Source organism: Canis lupus, chromosome 23 (assembly GCF_011100685.1).
Source record: "Canis lupus familiaris isolate Mischka breed German Shepherd chromosome 23, alternate assembly UU_Cfam_GSD_1.0, whole genome shotgun sequence".
In the NCBI taxonomy this organism is placed as follows: domain Eukaryota; kingdom Metazoa; phylum Chordata; class Mammalia; order Carnivora; family Canidae; genus Canis; species Canis lupus.
The window spans coordinates 34,939,634-34,961,565 of NC_049244.1; the positions used below are offsets into that span (position 1 = coordinate 34,939,634).

Here is a 21,932-nt window from a genome sequence, read left to right on the forward strand (position 1 = left end):
TTCGGAGACCACAGTCCCTTCATCTGTAAAATGGCGATAACCACGCTAGGAACCTGCTGCAAAGGAGCGAGATAATGTATAGGAACGTGAACTTCAAATTACATATGTGACTCCACACACTAGTCTCTATCATGTGAATAGGTGAGCTGCATTGTAACGACTCAGCCCGTCAAGTTTGCAGCTCCAAGAGCGAGACCCCGCCCCTGTGGCTCCGCCCACCGCGAGCGGCAGGTGGGGCCGGCAGATCTTCTTTGCGCATGCGGAAACTGCTGCCCGCTCCCACCTCTAACCCAGGCTGAGAGTAGCTGCCGTTTCTGAGAAGACGATTCGTCAGGAGACGCTTGGCGCGGTTTTCCTTTTCTCTCCCCTCTGCGGGCCCTGGTCGTACTTCAGCTGTGCCTAGAGTGTGGTGTGTTCTCGTCTGTCTGCCTGTCTCTCCGCAGAAGGTGCCTGTCGTTGGCCCAGTAGTTCCCTGTCGAAAGTGCCGGCCCCCGCGCCGGCACCGGCCGTAGCCGGGTGGGAAGGCTCAAGATGGCGTGCCTGTTGGAGACCCCAATCCGCATGAGCGTCCTCTCGGTGAGTGACCGCCGCAGCCGCAGCCGCCCGCCAGCTCGAGAGCTCGGGCCGGCCCGCAACACTCACCCCAAACATGGAGTGCCTCCTGGAACACCACCCCTTGGGGTGGCTTCCGGCTCAGCTGTGGGCCGTGGGGAGAGAGAGGGTGGGCGGGAGGAATAGACCGGGACCCCGACCGAGCCAGAAACGTCCAACTCCGGGAGCGCCCACCGGTGCCGTTGCTCAGGTGGCCTCTGGCGGACGGGGTGGTTGGGCATACGGGCGGCTGGTCCGGCGGCTCGGCTTGGGTCTTGCCAGGTGCTTCGCTGAACCTTCCTGTTAGCGTTGCCGCTTCTCCGGGCCGAGCGCGGTACCCTGTGGGGCGCGGGGCTTGCTCCTGGCCTGGGAGGGAGCGCCCGTCCAGCCCCCCCGCGGCGTTGGCAACGAGGGTGCAGGCACTTCGGCCCCCACAGCCTGCGAGCGGCCAGGCTCGGGCTAGAACCGCTTGCTTCTTGGCAACGGGGATTTCACGTCAGCTGCAGCGTGTGTAGTTATTTGAGCCCCTCTGCTCTGGAGGTCGCAGCTCCGAGTCTAAAGGAACCCGTGCCTGGCATTACTTTTTTTTTTTTTTCTTTTTCTTTTAAGGGGAGTCAAACGCTGAGAAAAAGAAAAAATTAAAATTTTCCTACTACTATTGAAAGAAGGGAATGTATTGACTCGCCAGGAAGTAATACCTAGTTGTTTGTTCTGTTTTGTTTTTTTCTTCAAATTAAATCCGAAATACAACTTTCACTTTTCACTCTATGGCTCTTGAGAACCAGGACCCGGAGTGAAAGTTACTGAGGAATAACTCCAGAGGATTTTTACTACGATTTAGAGCTGTCCAGCTCAGACAAGAGTCACTTTACCTACCAATGGTCCATCTGCTGTTGTTGTAAATAGGCAAAGACTGGTTGGCCATCTTTTAGACTTGGGGAAAGCTGTCTGATTCTGAGAGGGTGGTTGGATTACAGATGCTTCGATTTGTCAGGTTCCTAGAATCTGTGACTCCAGCGCATTTCTTTTCTCTCCCCTGACTTCCCCCATTGATTCACCTATCTGGAAGCCCTTAGGGCATTAGCTGTGATTCAGGGTTAGAACGCTGTGGCATACCAGAACCTAGATCATTTAATTTGGGGGGATGGGGGCTGTCAGCAGATTTGCCTCCTGATGGGTTTTAGCAGTCCTTTTCCTTATTTTATACAGCAATGGGGGAAACACTGTTCATCTAGGTATTGAATCAGGTTCGCCTTTTTTTTTTTTTTTAAGGTTTGTCTTTTATTCTACCTCTGTAATATTTTGTGGGAGAGCAGGTGAATGACTTTTCCCTCATGTTTCTTTTTTTTTTTTTAAAGTATGCCTCTCAACTGTCCTCAATTCCCTTTAATTATCTTGTTTATCCTTTTTTTTTTTTTTTAACGTTTTATTTATTTATTCATGAGAGACAGAGAGAGAGGTAGAGACACAGGCAGAGGGAGAAGCGGCTCCACGCAGGGAGCCCGATGTGGGACTCGATCCTAGGTCCCCAGGATCACGCCCTGGGCTGAAGGTGGCACTAAACCGCTGAGCCACCCGGGCTGCCCATGTATATCCTTTATTTCACCTGAAGCTTTACTTTTTGTACACTGTTAACTTGTGTCGTGTCTACAGTTGAAAATTTTCATTTGTTTCACTCCCTGAGTAAAAACATTTCCTGTTTAATTCTTTTTTTTTTTTTTTTTTTTATGATAGTCACACAGAGAGAGAGAGGCAGAGACACAGGCAGAGGGAGAAGCAGGCTCCATGCACCGGGCGCCCGATGTGGGACTCGATCCCGGGTCTCCAGGATCGCGCCCCGGGCCAAAGGCAGGCGCTAAACCGCTGCACCACCCAGGGATCCCTCCTGTTTAATTCTATGCAGAAACTTCTTGAAGAGTATTCCCTACTTCTTCTGGGGATTTGCTTTAGTTCTAATGTCACCGAAGGCTAATTTATTTTCACAGTCCCAATGCCTTGTTTGTCAGTTCACCAGTTACAGAGCCTTGGAAAATCAGACACCACTGTGGCACAACCTTTTGAAATACAGAGTGCAGGTGGAACAGGAAATATTAATCAGAAATTACCTTGAAATAATTGATTCCTTTAATATAGGCTGCTTACTGTGCACCAGTTATGTACAAAACTGTAATGGATACTTTTAGGGAATGCAAGGATGAGATCAGATATGCCCTCAGGGATCGTACAGTCTGAAGGAGCCCACAGTCCAATAAACATAGTTCAAGCAAGGGGCAAATCAAATGCCTTTAAAGGTTTCATTCAAGGCCCTTTGTACCTTCTCCCCATGAGAGATCTCTTCACTCTTACAACCTTAACTGTGATCAACTCATAGATTACCTTGCCAACCTTGACTTTTTCCCACCTAGTCTCACATCTTCAATTGCGTGGATGTTACCTAAGACTTTTTTTCCCTCTAGTATCTATTTTTTTCCCATTAGTATCTATATTATCATTCAATGAATTATCATTGAATTTAAATAAATTATTGAATTGTATTATTGGTTTCAGAGGTAGCGGTTAGAGATTCATCAGTCTTATATAATACCCAGCGCTCATTACATGCCCTCATTAATATTCATCTCCCAGTTACCCCATCACCCTGTCCCTCTCCCCTCCAGCAACTCACAGTTCGTTTCTTATTAAGAATCTCTTTATGGTTTGTCTGTCTCTCTGATTTCATCTTGTTTTATTTTTTCCTCTTTCCTCCTTATGATCCTGTTTTGTTTCTTAAATTCTAGGTATGAGTGAGATCATATAATTGTCTTTCTCTGATTGACTTACTGCACTTAGCTTAATATCCTTTAGTTCCACCCACATCGTTGAAAATGGCCAGGCTTTTTTCTTTCTTTCTTTCTTTCTTTCTTTCTTTCTTTCTTTCTTTCTTTCTTTCTTTCTTTCTTTCTTTCTTTCTTCTTTCTTTCTTTCTTTCTTTTCTTTCTTTTTTTCTTTTCTTTCTTTTCTTTCATGACTGAGTAGTAGTCTATTGTGTGTATATATGCCATTCTTTATCCATTCATCTGTAGATGGACATCTGGGCTCTTTCCACAGTTTGGCTATTGTAGACGTTGCTGCTATAAATATTGGGGTGCAGGTGCCCCTTCACATCACTACATTTGTATCTTTGGGGTAAATAAATACCCAGCAGTGCAATTGCTGGGTCATAGGGTAGCTCTATTTTCAAATTTTTGAGGAGCCTTCCTACTGTTTTCCAGAGTGGCTGTACCAGTTTGCATTACTACCAACAGTGTAAGAGGGTTCCCCCTTTTCTGCATCCTCGCCAACATCTGTCATTTCCTGACTTTATTTATTTTAGCCATTCTGACTGGTGTGAGGTGGTATCTCATTGTGGTTTCGATTTGTATTTGCCTGATGCCGAGTGATCATGTGTCTGTTGTCTATTTATATGTCTTCTTTGGAGAAATGTCTGTTCATGTCTTACCTGAGACTTCTAACAAAGCACATTCCCTTCTCCCAAGAGTACTTAATTGAGACTTTCCATTTCTATTAATGGTACTGTCTTTCATTGATCAGTCACCGTTAAACCTCTTGAATTATCTTTGGCTCTTCCCCCCCTTTCATGGTCCTGTATCTAATCAGTCCTTAAGTTCTTTTGGCTCTTAGTGTTTCAGACATCTGGCTGTTCCCATGGCCACCCTCTCATATCATTTTTGTGCCTGCACTACCACAGTGTCCTCAGAATTACTTTTACCGCTCCTTATGTCTTAACCTTTCAGTACAAGTCCATTCTCTACAGTAATTTTCCTATAGAAGACATTGGACATACTGCTTTCCTGTTTCAGTTCTTTGGTAGGTTCCTATTGATGAAAGGCTGATAATCCTGTTCACTTTGGATGTAAGATTCTTTATTTTCTGCATGAACCATCTATCCCATATAAACTGTCTTTCCCAGATTTAAGTAATCTTGGATTCTTCCAAACCCAGTAACTTCTTGTCTGCCTACTCATTTGTACATATGAATTATAGCTTTGTACGGATTCATTCATGTAATATATTTTGAACTTCTGTCATTTGCCAGGCATGGCGCTGGGTTTGGGAATACAGTGGTGAGCTGCACAGACCTATCTCTGCCCTTTGGAAATTTTAGCCTAATGAGTATAGATATCAAATCATTACACAGTTCTTTAATTGTGAATGATGATTAGTGTTATGAATGAAAAATATAGGGTGGTGTATGACCATGTAGTAGAGGAACCTGATATTGAGGGCCACGAGGAGAGCTAGGGAGGATTTCCCTTAAGAAGTGATAATGAACCGAGAGTTTAGGGATGGTTAAGAATTAACTAGAAAAACAGTAGAGTGTTCTGGGCAAAGGAAACTGCTTTTGCAGAAGCCCTGAGGCCTTTAATAATTGTTCTTAGTAAATTAATTCAGAGGTAAGTGCTTGACCTTTTTCTTAACCCCACTGGTATTTATAGCACCATGTCTTGCATATACTAGGTATTCAGTAAATGTTTGGTTGAACTATCTATTTTGGGGATTTGAACAAACTCTCTGGCTATCTTTTTTTTTTTTTTAAGATTTTTTTTATTTATTAATGAGACAGAGACAGAGAGAGAGAGAAAGAGAGAGAGAGAGAGAAGCAGAGACACAGGCAGAGGAGAAACAGGCTCCATGATCCGAGGTCTCCAGGGTCATGCCCTGCACTGAAGGCGGCGCTAAACCGCTGAACCACCCGGGTTGCCCTCCTGCTATCTTTCTAGGCCACACGGTGATCATCCCTAGCCATCTTTGGTTTGCACTTTGGTTTGCCTTACCCTTTTCAACAAATTTATAAATTCTCCCATATTTCCCAACTCTTGGATGATTTCACATTGATTGTTTAAAACTTTTTATTCTGAAGTAATTATAGATTCATGGGAAGTTGCAAAGATAGTACAGAGAGATCCTGTGCATGCTTTGCCCAGTTTCCCTTGTTAGTTTCATTTATGTATAACTATAGTACAATATCAAAAACAGGAAGTTGATATTGGTAAAAGTACGTATATAGTTCTTTATCATTTTATTATGTGTACAGTGTAGCCAACACCACAATCAAGATAAAGAATTAGTCTATCATCACAAAAATCTCCCTTATGCTACCTCAAACCTACCTACACCCTCTGCCCACTATCTCTAACCCCTGGTAACACCTAATTTCCACCTCTGTAATTTTGTCATGTTCTGTAATGTTACATAAATACAGTATGTGACCATTTGAGATTGACTTTTGTCACTCAACATAATGCTCTTGAGATCCATCCAAGTTGTGTGTATCAGTAGTTTGTTCCTTTTACTGCTAAGTAGTATTCCGTGGTATGGATGTCATATTTTAGCTATAAACCTGTTACACATTTTGGTTATTCCCAGTTTTTGCCTGTTATAACCTGCAGTGAACAATCATATACAGGTTATTGTGTGATCATAACTTTTCATATTTCTAAGATTAGTGCCCAGGAGTATAATTACTAGGTTATATGGTAAATGTATGTTTAGTTCTTAAACTAGCACTTTTCTAGAGTGGATATACTATTTTACATTCCCATCAGTAATGTATGAGAGATCCAGTTTCTCTGTACCCTCAACTAGCATTTGGAAGTCATTTTTTGCTTTATCTATTCTAAGTAGATATGTAGTGATAACTTACCATGGTCTTAATTTGTATTTCTCTAATGACAAGTAGTGTCAAAAATATTTCCATTACTTATATGCCATTCATATCATTGAATATGAGAAATACTTTAGTGACGTATTTCTTCATATCCTTTTGCCCCCTTTCTAATTGTACTGTTTGTTTTTTAACTGTTGAGTTTTGAAAGCTCTTTATAGATTCTAGGTATGAGTCCTTTGTCAGACAGGTGCTTAGCAAATATTTTCTACCAAGTCTGTGGATTATCTTTTCAATCCTCTATATAACTATAGATTAAAAAATAAACTTTTTTTATTTTCTCCCAAGTCTGTAGAATATCTTTTCATCCTCTGTAACTATAGATTAAAAAATAAACTTTGATCTCAACTTCACACAGCATACAAAAATTAATTCAAAATGGATCATAGATTCAATTGTAAGACATTAAGTGAAACTTGTAGAATAAACAAGAGAAAATCTGCAGAACCTTGGGCTTAGTGAAGAAGTCTTAGACATAATAACAAAAACATGACCTATTTAAAAAATTTTTTTTAAATTAAAAATTAGTAAGTGGACTTAACCAAAATGAAAATTTATCTTTGTGAAAGACTCTGTTAAGAGGATGATCGCATTTTACTGTGGTCACTTTGTAATGATTTGAGAGAGGCAAAGTAATAAAATTTTATTGCATAGCATTGTAGGCTGCTGTAGACAGCTAAGGCATCTATTAATTTTAGTTGTCTTCTTTAACAATGTATTCTTAGTGCCATTATGCCTTTTTGACAAGCAGCTAGTAGAACTATACAGGGTATTCCAAGTCTGATTCAGGGTATTCGTTGATTTTGTTCTGTCCTTGGTAATTATAAGCATTTGTTGGACTTAGGCTGCATATTGATTTGTTCTCTTAACATGGACAACTGACAATAGGAAGAATTTTTATGTGAAGTTAAGGCCAGCTATACAATAAGCATGAATTTAGCCTCTTGGTTTTTAGTAATAAATGCAAAGCAAAATCTGGTCAATGCATTTTAAATTTTGTCATTAATTCACTCCACAAAGCATGAGGAAGCTCAGGATATGTTAGGAGGTGTTCCTAAAAGGAATTTAGCGGTATGAACTTCCAAGTCTTTACTGGCAATGTGTGAGGAATGGGAGATGATCATTGTTTGTTTCCAGGCATAAGGTTGTCTCTTTAAGGGAAGATTGCCACCTGAATTTAGACATTGAGTGCTCAAGGAGTCTTTTAAGCTTTACAAAGAGTTAGAAACACTTTCATGTAGGGTCTTTCTATTTCAATGGAGATCTAGCTCCTGTGTCCTCCCATTCTCATTAAGAATTTCAAAATAGTGCTGGGAGCCAGGAATTTCAATGGTTTTGACTTGTATCTTTTTTATTTCTGATTTGGCAATTGCTTTGCAGTGCCATCTGTCATATTGGTTTCTGGGTAAAGATATGGAGTTACTGACAAAGAAATATTCCTCTTACTTTCTGGAAACTGGAGAACAGCTGCCTTTGCTGAGCAGTGGTCCTATGATCCCTGGGACTATTTAGATAGGATTGAAAGCTATTCCAAATAAGAGCTGTTTTGCAGAAACATCCCCAACTTGTCACTTTGATAAAGGAAAACTGATCCTCTTTCTATAAAATCAGAAGAATAATGAGTTAGCTATATTCTCCAGTATATTCATAATATAGTTAATTGGAGGAGGGGGGAATGATAAGGGAATATCATGCTGCCTCATGAACATGAAAAGTTGTGGTCCATTGGGAAAAGTTTCCGGCTCATACAATCTATTAATATTTGGTGGTCTTTACCATCTGCAAAATTATTATAGTACATGAGATTCTTTCACTACAGGAGTTTTAAGAATTTATTAGGCTTTCAAAAAGTTATATGTGGTCACTAATTGTATAAGGGGAATGAAGAAAAGAGTTATGATCATAATCAAACATGATTGACAGGATTTTTACCTTTACAACTATGTAGTATTGTGTACTGAGGATTGGGAGAGGAGCATGTTAGGAAGTAAGGAGGAAAAATAAATTTCATTTTAGACATGCTGAGTTTGCAGTGTTTTCTGGATATTCCTGTTTTAGAGCTGTCCAATAGGCAGTTGGATATTCTGGAGTGTTTTCTATACCACCAAGTAATTCTCTAGTTCTTCAAGGACCCCAGCCAGGTGTCTTACAATTTAACTCAATTCTGACACTGTCTGCCTGACCTGATAGATCCCACAGGTAAAGGGTTCAGTCCTACAAGACACCCGTTCTAAGTCCAGGTTGTTCTTCTGTGCCTCTGGCTGATCAGCTATAAATCAGAGGTTCTCACAATGCCCTCCTTGGTTTCGGTAATTTGTTAGAATGGTTCACAAAGCTCAGGAAAACCTTCACTTATGTTTCCCAGTTTATTACAAATGATACAGATGAGCAGCCAGATGATGAGATACATGAAGATCCAGACATGTCCCAAATGCAAGAACTTCTGTCCCCATGGAATTGGGGTATGATACCCTCCCAGGACATGGATACATTCACCAGCCCAGAAACTTGTCAGATTTTATTGAGCTTTAATCACCAGCACTCCCTTTCCTCCCCTCACACACCATTTTTCCCCTTCCCAGAAATTGCTGGGTTGGAATGGAAGTTCCAACCCTCTAATCACATGGTCTTTCTGGTTACCAGTCTTATCCTGAGGCTCTCTTGAGGCCCTAGCCTAATTGTTCATTAGCATAAACTCAGTGTGCTCAAAGGGGAATCTTTATGAATAACCAGAGACACTCCTATCACTTAGGAAGTCCCAAGAGTTTTAATAGCTTTGTGCCAGGAACTGGGACAAAGACCACATGTATTTGTTGTACCACACACATAAAGATCTAGTGCATAAGCCTGGGGTGATCATTATTTGGGAGTCATCTCCATACTGATCAGTGGTTCTGACTTATTAAGGCTAAGAGTCTCAACACCCTTGTCCCCAGAAAAACGTGCATCTGTTTAAAGAATCACAGAATTTCAAGTGGTTTATGATTCCTTGAAACCTACACATCAATCTTGAGTTAATAATTCCTTTTTTTTTTTTTTTTTTTTTTTACTAATTCCAAAGTCAGTCTCAAAAACATATATAGCAAAATTTAGAGGTCATTTGCATTCATTTTTGAATGTAAAAATTGTAACAATAATAATGTTTTGAAATTCATGTCATGTATCATGTGGAGACTTGGCTCTGAAGAACCGTGATCTTTTGCCCAGAATATGTAGTGATCTATAAGGTGCACTACCTTTACAGAAATGGCTTTGTATAGTAGATGGTGTAGCAGGCCTGGGGGAAAAGGGTAGGTCAGCTGGAAATCCACAAAGTAAGACACTTGGGGGGGCTGGGCACAGGCAAAACAGAATAGACAGAGATTACAAGTGGCTGGTGATAGTGGCATGATTGTCACAGGCACAGTGTGGGTGATAGGTCAGACAGATCCTTAGTGGTACTATAGTAGGAAAGCTAATGTACCAATTGTTGAAGCGGTGGGCTGAGTCTGAGTCAAGCACCATGGATAGCTCCGATGCAATGATATTCACTGTCTCTAAGAATCTGAAGCAAATAAGTCCTTTTTAAAAAATCAGGAGACAGCTACTCTGGACACTACCAGTTACAAGGTGTACCATGAAAGATGGTACCCAGGATCTCTAAGTCATTATATGATTTCAATCTTGAGTAATAATTTAAACTATTCTTGTGGTCCACCCATGTCTGAATAGCCTCACTCTTGTTCTGTCAAGATTGAGAAGCAAGCATTTGAATACATTCTAGTGGGTTTCCTGAGCTATCTTACCATCTTGGGAGGCATTTAAAAGAACCTCAGCGAACCCAGAGAGCATCTCAATATTTGTAAAACTGATCACAATCCTTGTCATTCCTATGCCCTAGACCTTTGTCTCCTTGGACTTCCATATTCTGCTTTGTACCTTACTTAGTTCTTTACTCCGTCTGGAAGGATCTCTTCTTGGCCCTCAATCTTTAGACATTCCCTGCTATATTGAAGAGTAAGTGAATAGAATTTAATAGTAGGAAGGAACCTTAAAGATCATCCAAACCCAAACAACTCCTTGTGATTTGACCGTGTTTTAAAAGGATAAACATTTCAGTACCTGATTAGAAAGAGGCATGAATGCTAAATTGCTTCCAGTTCTTGCAACCACCAAAGTATGTTTATAGCAATTGTTGATATTACACAGAAGCTATAATAATATTTTATTTTATTTATTATTTTATTTTATATTTTATTTTATTTTATTTATTTTATTTTATTTTATTATTTTATATTTTATTTTATTTTATTTTATTATTTTATTTTAATTTAATTTAATTTAATTTTATTTTATTTTATTTATTTATTTTTTTTATTTATAGAGACAGAGAGAGAGAGAGAGGCAGAGACACAGGCAGAGGGAGAAGCAGGCCCCATGCAGGGAGCCCGACGTGGGACTCAATCCCAAGTCTCTGGGATCATGCATGCCCTGGACTGAAGGCGGTGCTAAACCACTGAGCCACCTGGGCTGCCCTAATATTTTATTACATTAAAAATTCACTACAGAAAAAGTAAAGGCTACTCTTCATATCCCTATTAATCTAGCTTGCTCTGGCTTTTAAATTATGAAAATAAAAAACCCTCTTTATATGAGTGTGAATTACGGAGTTTTTGGAAGAAATCTGCAGATGAACTTTAGTTCATTCTTGCCATTTTTTTTTTTTTTAATTGGGGAAAACTGAGAACTAGAGAGGCAGACTTACCCACTGTCATATCCTATTATATAAAGTGTCAGAGCCATATATTCAAACACCTAATTAAAAACAAAACAAAACAAAAAAAATAAAAACAAAACAAAACTGTGTGCACAGCCTTACATTTTAGAATTTTGGAACTCTGAGCCCTGATTTACTGTTTTCAAGTGTTTCCTTAATATGTAAAGTCTGATTTTCAGTGTTATTTATTGAGAGTTCAGGGTTGCCTCTTATCCAGGTAGATTAAATTTAAAAATTATGTATTTAAGTATTTTCATGATTGTGTTTGTGAAATTTAAAGCTGATTGTAGGGATGCCTGGGTGACTCAGTGGTTGAGCATCTGCCTTCAGCTCAGGGCATGATCCCAGAGTCCTGGGATTGAGTCCTGCATCGGACTCCCTGCAGGGAGCCTGCTTGTCCTTCTGCCTGTATCTCTGCCTCTCTCTCTCTCAGTATGTCTGTCCTGAATAAATAAAATCTTTTTAAAAAATTAAAAATAAATAAAGCTGATTGTATTCTAAGAGTCTCAGTTGTCATAATTATATTATTATATTATTATATTCTATGCGTATAGGGTCCAGTCAAGCTGAAGTGCCATTTTAGAAACCTTCCAAAGTAGCTAGAGGCTGCAGAAATTAGGGCTTTGCTTAATATGGAGATAGAGGATGCTATGAACCTCTAGAAACACCAAGGTATGAATCCCATGATAAAACAAGTAAAAGGTAAAAATAGTTGCAAAAAACCAATGTGACAGGTCTGAAAGAATTTGAATGAGAATATGATTGAGTTCTAATGGGGCAGAAGTTTACCAGAATTCAAAAAGTAAAAGAAAAACAACAAAACACCAAATCTTGGGTTTTAAATAGTACTTGGGCATTTTCTTCTCATTTTTCTTTATTTTGGAGGCTGGTGGGAATATTGGAATACATAGGAAGCTCATGGTAGCTACCTGCAAGGAAAAGATCAGACTTTGTTGATGATTTTATTTAATTAACTTATTTTTTAAAGATTTTATTTATTTATTCATGAGAGAGACAGAAAGAGACATAGGCAGAGGGAGAAGCAGGCTCCATGCAGGGAGCCCGATGTGGGACTTGATCCCAGGATTCCAGGATCATGCCCTGAGCCGAAAGCAGACACTGAACCGCTGAGCCACCCAGGTGGCCCTGATGATTTTATTTTTTTGTATTGTCCCAGATGGGCAGATTTATTTTGCCCTCAAAATTAGGAAAGAATTCTCTAGCAGTTAATTTAATAGTGAAATAAACTGTCTGGCAGAGGAATACTGTGTATCACCAAAACTCTTAAAGCAATGGTGAGGCAATATTTAGGATTTTGTGAATTTATCTCTCCAGAACACAACCAGAATAAAGGGAGAGGCATATGATTTGAAATTAGGGTACAGTTTAGTAAAATACTTTAAAAAAGTATTGATTTCGGGGGCACCTGGGTGGTGCAGTCAGTTAAGCGTCCAACTCTTGGTTTCAGCTTAGGTCATGATCTCAGGGTCATGAGATTGAGCCCTGTAACAGCTCTGCACTCAGCACTGAGTCTGCTTTGGACACTTTCTTCCTTTCCCTCTACCCCTCCCCACTGTGCATGCTCATGTGCACGGTCTCTCTCTCAAATTAATCCTCAGAGTATTGATTTCTGATATTCTGGACGTGGCAGCCCTACTCTCTTTAGGGACAACTACAAACATATCAAATGTCATGAGCTTTAAAATGAATAATTGAGAATTTGTGACTGAACTTATTTGGCATTTCCAAAAATTGTCAGAATGAGAAAAGAAAGCATTTTTTTGGACTGAGAGTTTTGGAGGGGTCAGAAAATCAAATTTTGGTTTCACATTATTTGGGGAATGGATAAGATTCTGGTGCCTCCAGTTGACTGGAACGTTAAGAGCTAGTTCAGTTGATGGCCCCCAACACTAATTTGTAGTGCCTCCTTGGCTATCCTGAAGTGAAATTCATAGATAAGTTAACTGTTCTCCCATGTTACTTTTAGTTATTTTTAAAGATTTTATTTATGTATTCTCCGTTCGTTCATTCATTCATAGCTCGAGTGAGGGGATGGGAGAGGGGAGAGAGAGGTAGAGGGCGAGATAATCCCAAACTGGCTCCAGGCCCAATGCATAGCCTTACAACAGGGCTCGATCTCAGGATCCTGAGTTCATGACCTGATCCAGAATCAGGAGTCAATTGCTTAACTGAGCCACCCAGGTGCCCCTCATATGTTCCTTTTAAAGAGTTGCCATTGTGGGCGCCTGGGTGGCTCAGTCAAACATCTGCCTTTGGTTCCATGGTCATGATTCTGGGGTTCTGGGATGGAACTCCTGGGTTGGGCTCCTGACTCAGCAGGGAATCTGCTTTTCCCTGCCCCTCTCCTGCTTGTGCTCTCTCTTGCTCTCAAATAAAATCTTTTTTAGAAAATAACGAGTTGGCATTATGTCCCAGGTCGTATTAAGGGAGAAAAAGAAGGAAATGATATAATTTGAGTAGTACTCAGGTACTACTATAAGAAAGAAGTGATTACCAGTAGTGATATATTTGTAGGTATACAAATTTGGCTGTGAATGTGAATGCTACACTCCAGGCTGATATAGCTAGAATGTAACAGTTACTTAAATACAATAAGTGATGGTGTTTTATGTAACTTTTGAAATGAACAATTTTTGGTTCCTAACAAGACAAAGTATAACTTTTTCCTTATTCATATGCCAGTTGCATTCTTGGGAAAATGATTGTACTGTAAAATACAAAATGTATTTCGTGTTTATATGTGAAATAGATTCTAGGCTCAGAATATTTTTAAAATTTTACTTTGGCCTATACAACTGCATAGTGTAAAGTCTTTTACATGTGGGTCCGTTGTCCCATGCATTGCAGAACATCCAGCCATCTTTCTTAGTCCTTGTCCACCTAGATATCAGTAGTACCTGCTGTCATCACTTATGTGAATTTATAACATGTATCTTAGAGAATAGTGCTGTTCCTGTTTATAACCGCTGAACGCATGGGACTTTCTGAGTAGTGTATCTTAAGTGTACCTCCCTTTTTCTCTCCTGCCCTTTTCCCTCCCCTAGCTTATAAGAGTGTATAGTATAAGGACATGGAAATAAATGTGCTATTAAACATTTTCCCCTGTAGCAGGTATAGTCCTCTAATATCTTATTTGTCTATTACATTTACTGCTTTTTGTCCTTCTCTCCTTGCTGAAATGTAAAGGTCTGCAAAGGTGGCCTGTCAGGGGCAGAGGGGTGTCTTTGTTCATTACCTAGAACAAAAATGTCTGCATAGTTGTTTAAATATTTGTTGACTGGATTAAAGGGTACAACTTCAGCTTTGTTTTGGATTCCCAAGTGCATACTATATCATTACAATACTAAATTGCATTTCTCAAGCAACCACATTGCGCATGTATTCTGCTCCGTACCTACAGTCCTTGTCTTTTTTCCTCCATTTTTCACCTACCAAAATGATACTAGTATTTCAGATTGTAGATAACACCTCCCATTCCACTCCTAATTTTAGTACTTAATTAGATTTTCAATTTTCTTTTTATATTGTATTCACTTACTACATTTATCCTGTATTATAAGTTACACTTATAAGTTACATATATCTTTATTTCGTTTCTGTGCTTTGAATGCCTTAAGGTAAGGGATAATTTATCTCTTACCAACATCTAGCTTACTGCCTGATAAATGAGCGAAATTCACATGTTGAATTTCAGCCTGAAATAGGTTTTAAATGCAATCTTCATAGAATTCAAACATTCTTAATTTTTAGTTGTGTTTTCTTTCATCTCTCCCCAAAACCAGGATTTATCCTTATAATGCTGAATGATGAGCATTATGAACAATTTTATCTTGAAGTTCCTAATAATTTGAGGAATAATTGAGATATTAAATTTTGATTGGCAGTTACTAATTTAAACATTCTTTTCTGGGCAGCCCTGGTGGCACAGTGGTTTAGTGCCACCTGCAGCCCAGGGTGTGATCCTGGAGACCCAGGATCGAGTCCCACGTTGGGCTCCCTGCAGGGAGCCTGCTTCTCCCTCTGCCTGTGTCTCTGCCTCTCTCTCTGTGTCTCTCATGATAAATAAATAAAATCTTAAAAAAAAAATAAAAAAATAAACATTCATTTCTTAGGGGTCAGAATTTCCCATTGACAACTGTTCTTTTTAGTTTCTAAACATCATATAGTAAGAAAATAGATTTGAAAATGTTTTATAAACTGTAACAAACTAAACATTTGTCTGGTATTATAAAACTACCTCCCTCTGCTTCTGGGTTGATTATATGGGAGAGAAGACACTATATATCAGTTATTTCTTGTACTATACATTGGTATTCTTAAACTGATTTTATAATTCTGAGCCCTTGATAACACCTATAGTTACATAATTATAAAAAATTCACACATTATTACTTTTGTACATTGTTAGTGGTTTTTTAAAATCTCAAATAATGAAAGTTTAGATTTTAAAGTTTAGCACTCAGGTGCATATTTATTTCTTGCTAAGTACTAAGCTTGCTCTGGGAAAAAGCGTATCCAATAAGAAAAGATACCTTTGGAAAAACAAAAAGAAAAGTATCTATCTGAATAATTAGGCTTTAATCATGAATATAAATAACCAAGAGAGTCATTAGTACACTTGTTAAATCAGTTATCTTTTTTGTACAAACATAGAATTTCCTTGAAATCAGTATTTGGATGGTACTCTTACATGGAGTTTTCCTGTATGTTCCCTCATTTGTTTTACACTCTATGTGGTAACATCACCATTTTATAATTGAAGAAACCGTCTCAAATTTTTATTTTTCCCCTAAGTCACAAAGCTAGTAAGTAGTAGAATGAGAACTCAAACCCAAGTCTTCAAATGCCAGATCATGTGTTCTGTCTACCACACAATGCTTGAGTATGTTAGAAATAAAGAACATTATTTTTTTTTAAGATTTTATTTATTTATTCACAAGAGAGAAAGAGAGAGAGGCAGAGACAAAGGCAGAGGGAGAAGCAGGCTCCATGCAGGGAGCCTGATGCGGGACTTGATCCCGGGACTCCAGGATCTTGCCCTGGACCGAAGGTAGGTGCCCAACTGCTGAGCCACCCAGGTTGTCCCTAAAGAACATTATATTTTAATGAAATGTACATATGGCAAGACTTCATTGCCAAATGAAATAAATAAAATAGTTTGATATTTTCTTATTAACACTTCATTTTCTAATAAACTCATTTTCTTACTTCAAGGTTTAGAACAGCAGTTGAACACTTTTTTTTTTTTTAAGATTTTATGTACTTACTTGAGAGAGAGTGAGAGAGCTTGGGGGTGGGGAAGGCAGGAGAGGTAGATGGTGGGGCTCAGTTCCAGGACTGAGATCATGACCTGAGCCAAGGGCAGATGCTTAACCAACTGAGCCACTCAGCTGCCCCAGCAGCTGAACATTTGTATATCACTTAATTTTTAAGTTAATCCCATACATGGCAAATCTGGAATTTAGTAATTTGGTATTCAAAACCCTTTCTTAAGAATGTGTATTTTTCGGGGCACCGCTGGTGGCGCAGCGGTTTAGTGCCGCCTGCAGCCTGGGGTCTGATCCTGGAGACCCAGGATCGAGTCCCGCGTCAGGCTCCCTGCATGGAGCCCGCTTCTCCCTCTGCCTGTGTCTCTGCCTCTCAGTCTCTCTCTCTCTCTCTGAATAAATAAATTAAAAAAAAAAAAAAAAAAAAGAATGTGTATTTTTCAAATGGCAGGGATTTATTTATTTTCATTTACTGAGGTATAACTGGCATACAGTATTATATTAGTTTTAGGTGTACAACATAATGATTTGACATTTCTATGCATTGTGACATGGTCACCAAAATATGTCTAGTTATCTACCATCTCTCACCTCACAAAGTTAATACAGTGTTAATTCACTCTTCCCCATGCTCCATGCTGTACATTACCTTCCATGATATATATTTTATTACTGGAACTGTGTGTTTATTGATTCCCTTCACCCAATTGGCCTGCTGCCACCCCCACCCCCCATCCCCCAATTAATCTCTCCTTTCTATGAGTATGGATTTTATTTTGTCTGTTTTAAGATTCCACATATTAGTGAAAACATGAATTATTTGACTTACCTCATTTAGAGTAATACCATCCATGTAGTTACAAATGCCATGATTTCATTCTCTTTTATGTCTGAGTAATATGTACATATTACATACATAGCATGTACTGTTGACCCTTGAACAACATGAAGATTAGGACACTGATATCCCCCTAGGCAGTTAAAAATCCACATACAACTTTTGATGCCTCACAAACTTAACTACTACTAGCCTATTTTTTTTTTTTTTAAGATTTTATTTATTTATTAGAGACAGAGAGAGAGAGAGGCAGAGACACAGGCAGAGGGAGAAGCAGGCTCCATGCAGGGAGCCTGACGTGGGACTCAATTCCGGATCTCCAGGATCACACCTTGGGCTGAAGGCAACGCTAAACCACCAAGCCACCAGGGCTGCCCACTACTAGCCTATTTTTGAACAGAAGACTTACTAATAACATAAACAGCCAAATATCACATATACTGTATATGTTATATACTATATTCTTTTATATATATATACTATATTCTTACAATAAAATAAGCTAGAGACAAAATATTTAAGTCATAAAAATACACATAAGTAAAAAAAAATATCTACACATAAGTGAACGTCTGAAATTCAAACCCTTGTTTAAGGGTCACTTATACATGCTACATCTTCTTTATCCGTTAGTACATTAATGGACAGTTAGGGTTTTTTTTTCATACCTTGCCTATTATAAATAATGCTGTAATGAATATAGGGTTGCATATATCTTTCTGAATTAGTGTTTTGTTTTTTTCAGCTAGATACTCCATCGTGGACTTGCTAGATTATGTGGTAGTTCTATTTGTAGTTTTTTGAGGAACTTTTATACCATTTTCCATAGTGCCTGCACCAGTTTACATTCCCAGCAGTGAACGAGAATTCCCTTTTCTCCACATCCTTGCCAGTATTTGTTATTTCTTGTGGTTTTTTTTTTTTCTAGCCATTCTATCTGAATAATTAGATTATTACAGCTGTAAGGTGATATCTCATTGTAGTTTTGATTTGCATTTTCCTGATAATTAATGATTTTGAGCATCTTTTCATATGCCTGTTGGCCATCTATATATATTCTTAGAAAAATGTCTATTCAGATCCTCTACCCATGTTTTAATTGGATTGTTACTGAGTTGTATGAGTTCTTTGTATATATTATATATTAACCCCTGATGGGATATATGATTTGCATGTATCTTCTCTCATTTAGTAGTCTGCCTTTTTGTTTTGTTGATGGTTTCTTTCTTTCCTTTTTTTTTTTTTTAAGATTTTATTTATGTATTCATGAGAGACACAAAGAGAGAGGCAGAGGGAGAGGGAGAAGCAGGCTCCATGCAGGGAGTCTTATGCAGGACTCAATCCCGGGTCTCCAGGATCACGCCCTGGGCTGAAGGCGGCACTAAACCGCTGAGCCACCCAGGCTGCCCATTGTTGATGGTTTCTTTTGCTGTGCAGAAGCTTTTTAGTATGATATACTCACATTTGTTTACTTTTGCTTTTGTTTCTGTTGCCTTTGGAGTCCTCTGAAAAACATTGCTAAGACCATTGGCAGGGAGCTTACTGCCTGTGTTTTCTTCTAGGAGTTCTATGGGTTTTTTTTGTTTTTGTTTTTGTTTTTAATTTATGATAGTCACACAGAGAGAGAGAGAGGCAGAGACACAGGCAGAGGGAGAAGCAGGCTCCATGCACCGGGAGCCTGACATGGGATTCGATCCCGGGTCTCCAGAATCACGCCCTGGGCCAAAGGCAGGCGCCAAACCGCTGCACCACCTAGGGATCCCGAGTTCTATGGTTTTAAATTGTATGTTTAAGTTTTTAATCTATTTAAATTTGCTTTTATATACAGTGTAAAATAGTAGTCCAGTTTTATTATTTTGCATTGTAGCTATTCAGCTTTCCCAACATTATTTATTTATTTATTTATTTTCCAACATAATTTAGAAACTGTCCTTTTCCACTGTATATTCTTGGTTCCTTTTTTATAAGTTAATTGACCATATGTAATTGGGTTTATTTCTGGGCTCTCTGTTCTGTTTTCTTTATCTATATGTCTATTTTTGTGCCATTACCATGCTGTTTTGATTACTGTCGCTTTGTAGTATAATTTGAAACCAGGGAGCATGATACCTCTGGCTTACTTTTTATTTTTGTTTTTATTTTTCCCTCAAGGTTATTTTGGTTATTTGAGGTCTTTTCTGGTTCCATACAAATTTTAGAATTGTTACCATTCTATGAAAATGAAATGAAATGAAAAATGTCATTAGAATTTTGAGAGATTGAATTGAATCCTTAGATTACTTTGGGTAGTACGGATATTTTAATAATACTGATTTTTCCATTTTATGAACAGAATATTTTTCTATTTATTGGTGTCTTCAGTTTGTTTTGCCAATGTCTTACAATTTCCAGTGTATGAGTCTTTGCACTCCTTGGTTAAGTTTATTCCTAGGTATTCTTTTTGTTGTAATTATAAATGGGATTGTTTTCTTGACTTCTCTTTCTGATAGTTTTTCTGATTATTAGTTTTTGTGTATTGATTTTTGTATCCTACAAATTTAATGAATTCTTTTATACTTTTAGTAGTTTTTTGGTGAAGTTTATGGATTTTATATATATAATACCATATCACCTACAAGTAGTGAGCATTTGAATTTGTCCTTTCCAGTATTATGCCTTTTCTTTTTCTTGCCTAATTGCTGTACCTAGGACTTCCAGGACTATGTTGAATAAAGTGAAAAGAGTGGACTTCCTTGTCTTGTTCCTGAGCTCAGTGGAAAAGCTTTCACCTTTTCTTTCTTTCTTTTTTTTTTTTTAGCTTTCACCTTTTCACCATTGAGTATATTAGCTGTGAGTTTGTCGTGTATGGCCTATGTTATTTATTTTTTTAAAGATTTTATTTATTCATGAGAAACACACACACAGAGAGAGGCAGAGACACAGGCAGAGAGAGAGACAGGCTCCATGCAAGAAGCCTGATGTGGGACTTGATCCCGGGTCTCTAGGATCACGCCCTGGGCTGAAGGCGGCGCTAAACCGCTGAGCCACCTGGGCTGCCCATGGCCTATGTTATTTTGAAGTATGTTTCCTGTATACCCACTTTGTGAGTTTTTAAAAATAAATGGATGCTGAATTTTGTCAAATGCTTTTTCTGCATCTATTGAGATGGCCATGTGATTTTTATCTTTAATTTTGATAATGTGTATAAGATTGGTTATTTTCTTCTTCTGGGATCTCCTATAATGTAGGTGTTATTCCACTTGATGTTGAAACTTCCTTGCATCCTGGGTAAATCCCACTTGATTATGATGTATAATCCTCTTAATATGTTGTAGAGTTTGGTAATATTTTGTTGAGGATTATTGCATCTATGTTCATCAGGGATGTTGGGCTATAATATTCTTTTTTTGTGGTGTCCTTGTCTGGTTTTGGTATCAGGGTAATGCCTGCCTCATAAAATGAGCTTGGAAGCTTTTCCTCCTCTTGAATTTTTGAAGGAGTTTGAGAAGGATCAACTTAAAATTTTGAATTAGATCTTTTAGAATTCACTAATAATAAGCTGTCTGGTCATGGACTTTTGTTTGTTGGAAGAGTTTTGATTACTGATGGAATGTTCTTACTAGTAATCTGCCTATTCTGATTTTCTATTTCTTCATGATTCAGTCTTGGAAGATTTTAAATTTCTAGAAATTTATCCATTTCTTCTGTGTTGCATAATTTGTAGGCACATACTTGTACATGGTAGTTTCATGATTTCATATTTCTGAAGTATCAGTTGTAACTTCCTTTCATTCATTTCTAATTTTATTTGCATCTTCTCTATTTTTTTTTCTTGGTGTATCTAACTAGAATTGTGTTTCTTTTCAAACAACTGGCTCTTCAGTTCATTGACCTTTTCTATTGTGTTTTAGTCTTTGTTTTATTTATTTCCATTCTGATCTTTATTATTTCCTTCCTTCTGCTAACTTTGGAGTTTGTTCTTTTTCTAGTTCCTTTAGTGTAAAGTCAAATTGTTTGAGATTTCTCTTGTTTCTTGAGGTAGGCTTGTATTGTTATGAACTTCCCTCTTAGTATCACTTTTGCTGTATCTCATAGATTTTGATATGTAGCATTTGTGTTTACATTTGTCTCTCGGTATTTTTTTATTTCTTCTATGTAGTTGTTCAATGACATCGTTAATCCCCGACAAATTTGTAGTTCTTCTAATTTTCCCTTGTAACTGATTTCTAGTTTCATACCATTGTGGTCAGAAAGATGCTTAATGTAATTTCAGTCTTCCTGATATTGAGACTTGTATTATAACCTAATATGTGATTTCTCTTGAAGAATATTCCATGTGCATTTGAGAGGAATGTATATTCTGCTTTTGGATGGAATGTTCTGTATGTGTCTATTAAGTCCATCTTGTCTACTATGTCATTTAAGACCAATGTCTTCTGTCTGGATGATCAATCTATTGATGCATGTGGGGTGTTAAATTCTTCTACTGGTATTATATTGCTGTCAGTTTCTCCTTTTGTGTCTATATTTGATGTATGTATTTTGGAGCTTCTCTGTTGGGTGCAAATATATTTATAAATGGTTTATCTTCTTGTTGGATTGACCGTTTTATTATTAAGTAGTGCCTTTTAATGTCCCTTATTACAGTCTTTGTTTTGTTTGCTTTTTTTTTTTTTCTTAATGGGACGCCTGGGTGGCTCAGCGGTTGAGCATCTGCCTTTGGCTCAGGGCGTGATCCTGGGATCCAGGATCGAGTCCCACATTGGGCGCCTGCTT

At 38.3% G+C, this 21,932-nt stretch overlaps 1 protein-coding gene across 1 annotated transcript in view; it reads left to right on the forward strand.

The window, feature by feature from the left end:
* Positions 1–282: 282 nt before the first annotated feature.
* The window catches only part of ARMC8 (armadillo repeat containing 8), a 111,199-nt gene continuing 89,549 nt past the window's right edge, over positions 283–21,932 (forward strand). Inside the window, exon 1 of the mRNA XM_038571002.1 lies at positions 283–576. Coding sequence (XP_038426930.1) covers positions 532–576 — 45 coding nt within the window. The 5' untranslated portion in view covers positions 283–531. The remainder of the gene's footprint in view (positions 577–21,932) is intronic.